The following is a 12,056-nucleotide window of genomic DNA, read 5'->3' on the forward strand; positions in this document are numbered from 1 at the left end:
TGCTGCAAAAGCATCTATAATCTACTGAAATATGACCACCATAGTGGATCCAACAGGGGGAACAACCTGACTGAAGGGCTGCTTCCTACTTATCATATAACCTGTGGGATAAAAGCTTAAGTGTTGTTTGGAGCCGATGGGGTCCAGCCTGTTTTCAGCAGTGGCTGAGCCACTGGCACTGCTCATGTTGCAACTCACCTGAAACGACACAGGATCACCATGGCAGTGGTAAGGGAAACGAGAGATGTGCTGTATCCAACTGTGTACAGCGCCTTCACGGATAGATAGTAGTAATCCTTGGAAGACAAACATCACAATGTTAAATGGCTCAGCTACGGTCACCTCATCCTCACTGTGTCAACACGCAAGGGGAAGCACCATCAGGATCTGCTTCTCAGTAGATATTTCTCAGTCTGGTGGCTCAATGTGTGTTAGAGCAATACTTCATGTTTGGCACACCCTTGGGTCTGAACACCATGAAGTTTATGTGTCAGTGAGCCAGCAAAAACTGTCTATAGTTCTGTGACCACTATGTGTACCAGCAGAAAAATCCTCTAGTTTGCTAAGGGATTCTTTAGCCAGTAGAGGATGAAATGGGGCTAACTCATGCTTCTAAACATTACAACCTGTATCAACAGCAAACATTCATATTCCGAAAACATAAACTGAGCTAAGAAGGATACGAGTATTATTTCTCAGTTATTTCTGCCCATAAATATCTGATAATCAGAACATGACCAGAAGCTGGACAAAGGGCAGTTGCTCCCATCTCCCACTTCTTTTAAATTATAAGAATTACACCCACCTGGTTGTCTGACTCTGTTTCATTTTCATCAAAGCCACAGGCATCGTAATAATGAGGAAAAGGTTCAGACCAGCCATCTTCAGTGCAATTTCTGCTGATGTCCCCTATGTCAAGTGCAACAGGTACAGTGGGAACATCACACTTCAGAAGCAAACCCAAGGACGTACCCACTATCTCCTTGAGACAACTCCACAGTACCAGTGGGAGTACTATCAGAGAACCCACAAAAGGCTTTAACAAAGCCTTTAAACGGCCCCTACAGTCAGATATCCCACCCACATATCTCCAGCCTTGGCTCTACTCTGAGGGACCTGTTGCTCTACAGGAAAACAGAGGATGGAGTGGGAACTTCTTCCCTGTCACTACCACTAGTCTATGATTCTATGACTCTACTATCCTGACAGCAAGAAGTTCATTTAGATCTCTTCATTTAGAAGGCCACTGTGGCTTTGCTTGGAAATTAACCCCTTCAGATTTTCCTCTTCTTATTATTCATGCCAATAATAGTTTATGGCCTTGTTCTAAAAGGTGTGTTTGCTAGTGTGTTTCTCTCATTTTCCCCTGTTTGACTAATCCCATTTAATGAGTAGCTACTAAATGGCTTTCACCTGTACTGCCAAAATGCTTCAAACTGCATTGGAAGCAAGAGCTGGCTGTAGAAGAGGAAAGCATCTCCCAACACTTTCTTTGATACCAAGATGGGATGTCACCTCATTCACTGCACTCTGCAAGCACAATTACTTTAGTCAGAGCTCAGTGATCAGGTAAAAAGCTTAGAGCTGGGCTGCTGGCTGCACTTATTTCTCTCTAGAATAAAACAACAGTTTTCATTTATTAAGCTATTATTTCTTTCTTATTGTTATTACTATTATTTTTTAGTTTAAGCAGGACTATGAGATGAATTGATGGAAATGACCAACTTTTTTGTTTCTTCATTTGTTTTTTTTTAATGCCAAGATTATGCCATTTTACATAGAACAATTTACTCAGTTAGCTTATGACACTAACAGTGACCTTCTTTTTAGAGAACGTTTGCCATCCACGTGGCAGAATACGCTGATTTAATCGCTGCAATCGTTTTACATTGTATTACCTGGCAAATTTTGGTAAATTAATCCTTCACATTCATCTCCAGTTCTTCACGGAGAATAACCACTGAATCATGGTGCTGAGTTTCCTCAACACTGCTTAGTGAAACTATTGTTCAGCAGGTAGGTATAATTTATACCAATTTTCTCGCTAGATCACAAGACTCAATAGTGGATGAATATATTTTCATAAATCTAAGCTCAAGAAAATGTGTCACCATCATTACAACTGATTAGAAAATAACACCTAGAACTGATTAGAAAATAATACCTAAGTGGCAGGAGCGAAAGCTTGGAGCATCCTTTTTTAAGAGAGCTAAAATAAAAGGAAGATTCCATAGCTCTGCTGCTTACCTAGGGGAGTCTCAGCTGTGCTTTCCAGCAGGTCGTAATCACCTATAAAAGTAGAAATCCAGTATGAAATTGTTTGGATTGCATTTTCTATCAGGACCCCAACTGGTCTCTGGAAGTCAGTGAATAGAATTCATTTGATTTTTATTTGTTTGGGTCAGGCCCGAAGGCAATACATTCTTAATTCTGTCTTATGAGGAAGTAAACATTGGTTTATTTGTAAGTTTAAATCAAGATTGAAGCAATAAAATTTATAAACTGCTACTGAAAGCAGTGAGCTCATGGCTAAAAAAGACAGTAAATCAAAGCGGGACAAATTTTATTACAAAAAATACAACAGTTAAGCATTATTCCTTTAGAAATCAACAGATATTGAATTATGGACAAAATTCATGAAAAACGATCTCCATCCTTCAATGGAAACAAATTATAATTGGTTTTAATTTTGTGTTTCTAGGCTAAGATGACAGTGAATTCTAAAAACATGTCAGATTTTTACTTTATATTTTATCTCAGTGTTACAGAGGGCTACATGTATTTATTATCGTAATAATTGCTGCACAGAATAACTTTTCAGTAATCTAAGATTTATCGTGTCCTTTACAGATGGTTTACGGGGACAGAGCTGTACAGGAGATAATTGGCACCACTGGCCCTTACCTGCATGAGTTTGCAAGTTGTCTACTTCCCAACCTGAAATGAGAAGAAGAAAAACAATTTGATCTTGAGGCTTTGCTGCCCATAAGACGAATGGATGCAGTAGTCTATGGATCACAAAGGTTGGAAATGACCTCCTAGATCTTCCAGTCCAGCTGCCCGCCTACAACCAACACTGTCCACTAAGACTTGTTGCTTAGTATCCATCTACTCTTCCCTTAAAAACCTCCATGTACAATGACCCTCATCAACTCCCTGGGCAGCCTGTGCCAATGCATCACCACTATTTCTGAGACGCAATTCCTCCTAATATCCAACCTGAATCTCCTCTGGCACAACCTGAGACCATTCCCTCCCATCCTAGCAAAGAACTGCAAGAGAATTTTGTTTGTTTTTCAACTTAAATAGTCTATGTTTACAGCTAGAAAGTGGTTTTCAGAAGATGGTCCATCACACTGCATTATTAAGTCTTCTTTATTCATGACCTGTTTGTTTTTTTGTATATTTTTTAATAGGGATAAAGGTGAAATAAGAATAGGCCACATATTTCCAAGACAAAGTGTCAAAATTCATGCTGATCTGCATATTAGGAACACAAATATCAGAACGGGGGGAAATCTTAAAACTTTGGGTTTACATTTCCTTTTTTTCATGCTTTTTCTTGTAAAAAGCTGATATTACCCCAAAGCAATCTCCCACCCAGCCTGCTTTGTACTTAACTCCAATTGCACTGGACAGACTTTCCCTATTCCTGACAGGTTTGGGCTGGATGGATGCTGCAGGCTGAGTGCAGAGGAGCTGCCCTGTGCCGCTGCGTGGTGCTGCTGCATCACATGCAGTGAGACTCAAAGCTGCCTACAGGAGCTCTAACAGCCACCCACCGATCAAACAACACCACAGAAAAACCCTTGTCAGCCATCCATAGGCTTCCATATCAGGTTAAATATATAACAGAGCTTAGCAGTGTACCCCCTGGAATAACAGCTGAGCTTCAGCTTTTTTGTTAACCCCAAACATGCAGTTATTTCTTAAGCACAAACTGCAAAGGCCCTTCACCTATTTGTGCAAGGCTATGCATTAAGGCCTGAAATTCCATACAAAATTAGTTTTGATTTTGTCTGAAAATGAGAAAGACAGAATCCAAGGGAAAATAAAACAGTGCAGGGACTCCTTCCTGCACAGCCTGAAGTGCATTTTATATTTTACTCCTTTTCAAAGCCCTTATCAGTTTTGAATTCATTGATTGCTCTCCGTGCTTTAAAACAAATCACAGATACTTATGGATCTAAGCTGGAAATGAACGGGTTTAGTGTGAAGGTGATGCCGGAGGCCAGAAAACAAAGATAAAGCTTTTGCAAAGGCCTCTTCTTTTCCGGCATCCCCCCCCTTTCAGGCTGTATTGTGTCCCTGAAAGGCTGTATTCAGCATCGACCTTCAGCAAACCTACACATCCTGCAGCTGGTTACTCGGAAGGGTTAATCCCTAGAGCAGTATTTCTTGGCTGCTCTGCCCAGCTCCAGCAGCTTTCTAGATGCCACGTATATGAAATTTCTTGGATGTTTTCAAATACTATGAATACTGAAGATAAGTCATCAGCGCATTTTTCAGCAAAGCTCATTTAACCTGCTGCATCACACTGTATTACCAGATGTTGCAGACAAACCACGACTCTGCTCAAGGTTCTGGGCAGAACAGCAGGGATGCCTCTGCAGAATTATTTGGACAGAGCTGTGTCTCTCCTGAGCCAACTAAATCAGATTTATTAAGAATGATTGGCTCAGCCATACGTCTATGCTGCTAAAATCTGAATGGAGATTACCAGCTTCAGGATATCCCCTGGGAATTTTTTGCCTGTGGTTTTACTGGGTGAAGTATTAAAGAGCAAGACACTGTTCCTGGATCACTGTCCTTGTCTATCCTTTAATGCCACTCAAGTTAATAGCTCATAATGGAATTTGTTCCTTACAGGACGTCACCTCACCTAAAAGCCTGGATCCTTTGATGACCTATAGAAGAAGTATAAGAAAAAGCTGCAAAAAAAACCACCAAACCCAATACATCCAAAGAGCCTTCTGACTCACTAAAATGTGACTGTAGGTTTCCAGTGCTACAGAGTGACTTAGAAACTATGATGTGATGCTACAAATTTTACAGTGTTCTTGTTAGAGGAGAATTGTTAAGTAGATTGAAGCCCCGTGTTCCTGGTACCTTGGCATGTTACACTGATGGTTCTGAATAAATGGATGGATGGATGGATGGATAGATGGATGGATGGATGGATGGATGGATGGATGGATGGATGGATGGATGGATGGATGGATGGATGGATGAACAGGCAGACAGACATATAGACATATAGATAGATAGATAGATAGATAGATAGATAGATAGATAGATAGATAGATAGATAGATAGATAGATAGGTAAAAATGAAATGAATGTTGGGTTTTGACAGTTTGCTCTTCCCAGTAACCTAAAAAGCAGGAAATAAATTCTGCTGTTATTTGACTCTTAATACAGGCCACGTTTGGCTGCAGTGATGGTAGAATAACCAATTTTAATTCATTTTTAATGTCATGACCTCAGTACCGATGGAACATTATGTTAATGTCACTATTTGAAATGAAAAGGCTTTTTATATTAATCATTTTATCTACAGCCAGATTGTTATTGCATTTTAACTATGTTTGGGAAACATGAAGGGATTCACATTTGCAATGATGCTCACTTTCTAAGTGCTGTAGGAGCAAGCTTGCCATTTATTAACATATTTGTCTACGTCTGAGTCCTTGCTAATGCACTGAGGAATGTTCCAGTACAACCTTTTACTACACAGGCTTTCAAGCTTGATCCATCAAACTAATTCACACTAATAAGTTGCTCCACAGGAATGTCAATTTGATTTACATTGAACATTATGGTCTGAATTACAGTGAAAAGTCTATGTCTACCTAATGAGTGGAGAGATAACATGTAGACATATAAAATTATATGTGCTTATATGTATATATATATTTGTATAAAAACCATGCAGTGAGGGAGCATACAGCCACCGTGGGGCTTCAGATTTATGTGTGCTGGTCCTGCCTTTCTCTCTGACACTGCACTGAATCACCCACCACCAGAATACAACTGTTTGCATCACCATACCAATAGGTATGGCTACTCACAGGTATGAAGAGTGTGATGGGCTTTATTTGGAATATTTCTGTGCTTAATTTTTAACATAGAATCATAGAATGGCCTGGGTTGCAAAGGTCCACAGTGCTCAACCAGTTCCAACCCCCTGCTATGTGCAAGTCACCAACAACCAGCCCAGGCTGCCCAGAGCCACATCCAGCCTGGCCTTGAATGCCTCCAAGGATGGGCCATCCACAGACTCCTTGAGCTCGCTGATCTGGGGCTGTATAAAGACTGTGGGTTGAGTTTCTCAATGCTACTCTGATATTCTATTTTTTTCTTTTCTGTCTCCAGAAGTTCTGAGAGAATTTGCTCCGGTGTCAGCAATGTAATGGGGAAAAACATAGGGCACCTTGCTGGGTGAACTGTCACACAAGTTCCTATAACACTTTTCCCTCGGGATTCAGACAATGAGAAAGTGGTTCATTAGGCCTGAGAGATGCAAAAAGGGAAGTCTATTGAGGTGACTATAAAGCAGGCTGGATGAATTATATTATTCTCCTAGAACTGAAGAGTAAGTAAAACACCCTTTTCAGCTGCATTATGACTATTAGCCTGTTTTTCAGTATTTTAACTTCAGGCTTATATGAGTTTCTTTCTTCAAGGCCAGTGCTCCTTGCATACAGTTAAATAACAGCACAGTACAGACTACAGAGAGACAGAGCCAATGGCAGCCATTAAACAATATCTTAGAAAACCATTTTTAAATCAATAACTGCCTGCATTTGTCAATAGACTCCAATGGAAGCTAATGCTATTCTTGACAAAGGATGGCTGTCCAGTGCCTTGACAGATAGTGTTATTCACTATTTGACAAACTTGAATAGGAAATTCATTCGTTGAGAATGCAAATTTTCCATTAGTACTTGAGCTGTCATTATTAATTAGTATTTGCAGTACTATTTAGAGGTACTAAAGAAGATGTACCAGAATGAGGAACTGTCAGTCCCAAAAACCGAACAGAGAAATCAAATAGAAAATACTGCTGATTTCTACTTTCTACATGAGGAGATAAAATTGAATAAAATAAAATAAAATAAAATAAAATAAAATAAAATAAAATAAAATAAGGTAAAATAAAATAAAATAAAATAAAATAAAATAAAATAAAATAAAACAAAATAAAATAAAATAAAATGAATTCAAAGGGCTCACCAAGAACTGCACATAGTAAAGAAGAACCGGTACTTTCATTCCCATTTCCTGCATATATATCATATCTTTTTCCTTGTTTTCTATTTCTAAGCCTTAGAAAGAACAGATACCTTCTCCCTATCTTACAGTCAGGGTGAGAAATGTAATGTAAGGAATTGTTGCTTCTGTTTTGAAGGGAACAGGGCTGGCAAAGTGAAAGCCAAGAAGTGAGCTGCGTACGATGAGACTCAGAGCTCTGTGCAGCCTTTTAGATCAGCTCCTACATGCCAACTTTGTGCTGGCTGCTTTCAGTGTCAGCTGGCATGGCAACTGCTTTATCTCCCATAGATTTGTTTATCTGAGCACAACTTGCATTTAACCCTTTTGTTTCAGCATTCGCCCATTATTAGCCCAAGAAGGGGAATGAAAGGCCATTCTGTCCTAAAACATCTTGCCCACACTTTAACCTTATTTCTGTTCTTACCTCAGCATCATTTGTTGGAGGTGTGGGTGATGGAAAACATTTCCCTAGATCACTTGTCATCATCATATCCAGATCTGTAAATGATGAGCTAACAAGGCAAGGATGTAATTTTTCCTGTTTTCTGTACATCTGCAGAAGCTGGCAGCCAGACAAGGTTCAGAGTGAGAGAACTTATGAGGATCCCATACCTTTTCCCTAGGTTAAACACTTACCCCCTTATTTCTGTCTCTAGCTTCATGCCCCATTGACAACACTTTAAAATACATATTTAAGTCATTAGTTCACTCAATATTTACTGTATACTGCCTTTGTCATGGCCAAGGGGGAAGAGAACAATTAAGGAGATCTAACTTTCTGCATCCTCTTTGTTCACTGTTGGCTTGTGCAAAACACTGCAGTGAAGACAGAGGTCTTCACTCATGTCCTATACCCCATACAGGCATGTGGTTTCATGGCAGGGTGGTGAGAATAACCAGGGCACTATGGCTAGAGATCATGAGAGAAGGCCAATGTTATGGATAACATAAAGGCTGTCATACAGTGGTCTGGCTGTGGCAAGACTTTATGCATAGATATGACCAATAACATGTAAGGGAAATTAAGACCTTGTTCTTCCCTTTCTTTATCAAAGGCTACAAAACTGACAGCGGACTGAGGTCACCATAGCAACTACTAGGTATCATTTAAACATGAAGTGCATCTTTCCTACCAGGCTGGCTGTCAGAGGATCATCCATCAGCGTGTGAGGTCAACGCAAATGCTATCAAAGAGGCTCTTAGCTCAGGGAAGGACATGGGTCATGTTTCAGAGAAAAGCAGATGCTTTTCAAGCAAGAAACAAAGAAAAGAGGACGTTGTCCAAGGCAGATTATCAGTTGTGAGAGAAGTCTCAGAGAAGAAAGCATACTCAAGCACTTGCTTAAAGGCAAGAGTGAATGTGAGCCCATCTCACCTTAAGCCTTGTAATCAAATGGAATTCCTTCCTTAATTATTAGAGTCAAGAGGAGAAACAGCAAGAGTGGAGGCTACTGGTTAAGGTTGAAGCAGCTGCCCATGTTGCACCAACAGTGATAATTCAGTGCATTATCTTTTACACATCTAAGTGTTCTCCAAACTGCTTAGTAGTTCTCACATTGTTCCATCCTTGGATACTTTCCAGATCAGCCCCGCTTTTTAATTCTCCAGAGCCAATTAGCTCTCAGATAACATTAGCAACGGTCTTGAATTGTGTTACAGCTTTCCCCTGGTAACCACGGGATGTTGTCTTGCCTCGGACCAAGGACTTGATATTTAGCTGAATTGATCAGAAGAATTTAGAGCAATTGTTGCTATTGAATTTGTTTATTGAGTATCAGAGACACAGAACCGTCTGTCCCCACAATTTGGTGGGAAAGGCCAAAAACGTAATTCCCCTGTTAAAAATAAGTATTCACAAAACATTAACTAAAAGCCTGGAAAACACAAGATACGGTCAGCATTCTCTGATGGCAATACCTGCATTGCCAGTATTACCTGCACTGCAGACAGACTTTGTTATTCTGTGGCAGAGGAGACATGCTTAATGATAAAGGGTTACCCTTTTAGGTAGGGTTAAGGGCTATGCTTTAGCATTTTGGGTTAGTGTTACCAGTTTGGGTTAGGGTTAAGAGTTTGTATTTTGGGTTATGGTTAAGGGTTACCCTTTAGAGTAGAGCTGTCATCATATCATAGAATGGCCTCCTCAATTTGGAGAAGCTGATGTCATTCCATGGCTTTACTGCCCATGGAAAGCCCAACAGCTAATAGGAATAAGAAATTAACAGGAAAGAACTTGATATCTAGTAAGCAGTACTAACTCAGTGATTGGAAGGGGAGTTTGTAACATCTCCACTTGATAAGTCTCCTGTAACTCTTTCCCACATCGGGGACTTGCAGCAACAATAACACATACTTAATTATTATTCCTAAGATGGACACGCTATGAGATGGCCCATCTCTGTAAAACAGAATGCTTCCTGCTGCTGGTGGTTTCCCTGTCCTGATTTTCATGGAGGATGCTGAAACACCCACCAGGGGTGAGATATATTTGAACAGAAAATCTCGACCTTTGCATTGATCTTTTCCCTTGGCCATTTGACAGGCAAACACGATTTCCAATTTCAGGCAGCTGCAATGCCAACATTAATTTCAGCCAGTATCAAACAAACCCTCCATCATCTCCTTCAGCAGTAAATAAGCCCAGGATCTTTCCAGATACATTTGGCTGTTTAGAAGGTCTCTGATTTTTAAAAATTACCTTTTTCTTTATGTAAAAATACACCAGTAAAGAGGCCAAATTAATAGCGACTGATTTGCAAAGATTCTGAACAACAAAATTTCATGTACTTTCTACTTGTTTGGGAGTCATGTACCACATGTCATCAGCACTCCAGGATGACTTCCCCAGAAGTGACAAAGAAACACTTCCCACATTTGTGCATTTAGTACCGCTGCCCCTCTCATTAACCCTTGTCTTGTCATCTTGTTTTGTTTGATTAGAGATAACATCCAAACTCAGGCAGGAGAAAACAGCCACGGACGGCTTACCAAATCCAATTAACCCTGCATTCATAAATCCCATGTGATACATCTAGTGCAGAATATACCTGGGTTGGTGTTCTAGTGATGAAGCAGTTGAGTGGCTCTCAGTGCTTTTAATGGGATCAGTAATGGGCTATTTTCAGCTCTGTCTCAGAGACAATAAAGCTTGGTAGCTGACCATGAAGAATCATGACTGGCAGAGCAGCAGGAAGCCCAGCAAACATTTGGATTCAAAAACATAAAGATGTGATATCATGTCCTAGATGGAGCACTGGATGAACAGCCCATACAGAACCACAGAATCACCAAGGTTGGAAAAGACCTACAAGATCATCCAGTCCAACCATTCACCCATCACCAATAGTTCTCACTAATCCATGTCTCTCAACACAATGTCCAAACATTCCTTGAACATCTCCAGGGTTGGTGACTCCACCACCTCCCTGGGCAGCCCATTCCACCGCCTGACCACTCTTTCAGAGCAGCAGTGTTTCCTAATATCCAGCCTGAAGCTCCCCCGACACAGCTTGAAGCCATTCCCTCTAGTCCTAATCCTACAGCTGGAAGATACTATAGGAGCTAATCATATTTCTCATTTGGATTTTGAAATGAAGGCAACTTCTCAATGTGAAGCACACGGTAATGCTCAGAAACTACCTATTACCATTCATATTAAATTCTACTGCAAATCAGAGACCTAAAAATATGCTCATTTTTGATCTGGCTATTGAGTTTCTTTCAGTGGCCCTTTAGAGTACAGGCTTTATCACTCTAGAGTTTCTCAGCTGTGCAGGGCAATGAATGAAAAGCCTTGGCATCTGTGGTTTTCCTGACAGACACATCACCACTGCCTGAAAAAATAAATAAAGGAAGGAAGAGAATAAAACACGAGATTTACTAGTTGAGAGTGTGGACAACTACACATCATGGCTTGTCCCAATTTGTTTTCCTTTTTTAATTGCAAAGATACCTTTAAACATCCTCTGCTGCTAGAGGGGTTTTCTCTGGGATTAGCACTTGGAAGGAGCCGAAGAAAACACAATTTTTGATGGAAGTTATTGCTTCTAATGAAAATTAAACTGCGAACTGATGGAATAAATGGATTTTGAAAAGAAAAAAAAGAACATAAAAGAAAACAAGCAACCAAACACAAACCAACTAACAAAAAACCCTCCGATATTTAGGAATCCTCCAGAACAGAAACCACTGTAAATCTTTAACCTACTACACTGGAAAATATTGAGGAGATGCTATGACTTTTTCAGGTGGAGAGATTTGTAGAACAATTCTTTAGTTCACAATGAGAAAGGAAATAAAAACATTCTCATGATTTTGAAGGAGAACTGAAATGAAATGTTACCAGGATAGGTCACGAGATTTATGTATCATGGGATTTTTCCATAGGACTTTAGCTTTAGGCTTTCTGTATCAGTCAGTCCTCAGTCCAATTGCAATGAAGGTCATAGCTGAGTATACTTTCAAACCCTCAACAGCAAAGAGATGGTCTTTTCAGCTAGATCCACTGAACTGTTCTTCAACAAAGCACCTCTGAGGATGATGAGAGTGGAGTTTCATCAGTTAGTTTTTATTTTTAAGTCCATTTTCTTGTTCATCTTACTGAAAGCAGAAATCAGCCAAGTCCAGGCAGCCAAATTCCTTTCAGAAATTCAGCAACCAAAGAGGCTCCTGCAGTGACTTCACTCATCTCAAGACATGAATTTGACACATGTCAGAAGAAATACCTTCTATGATTTCCTATCAGAAGCTGGACTCAATGCTCCTTATAGATCCCTTCCAAC

At 40.0% G+C, this 12,056-nt stretch overlaps 1 protein-coding gene across 25 annotated transcripts in view; it reads right to left on the reverse strand.

Annotated features, from left to right (window-relative positions):
- LOC107308667 (pituitary adenylate cyclase-activating polypeptide type I receptor) overlaps window positions 1–12,056 on the reverse strand; it is a 127,023-nt gene that overhangs the window by 41,072 nt on the left and 73,895 nt on the right. For all 25 annotated transcript variants that reach the window (XM_085539191.1, XM_015852702.3, XM_015852700.3 and 22 more), the window contains 4 exons: window positions 2,905–2,937; window positions 2,248–2,289; window positions 806–909; window positions 199–296 (listed from right to left, as the gene is read on the reverse strand). In XM_085539191.1, the coding sequence (XP_085395317.1) occupies window positions 199–296; window positions 806–909; window positions 2,248–2,289; window positions 2,905–2,937 (277 nt within the window). The remainder of the gene's footprint in view (window positions 1–198; window positions 297–805; window positions 910–2,247; window positions 2,290–2,904; window positions 2,938–12,056) is intronic.

This window comes from Coturnix japonica, chromosome 2, assembly GCF_054131305.1.
Source record: "Coturnix japonica strain WE chromosome 2, WE-NBRP24, whole genome shotgun sequence".
Lineage (NCBI taxonomy): Eukaryota > Metazoa > Chordata > Aves > Galliformes > Phasianidae > Coturnix > Coturnix japonica.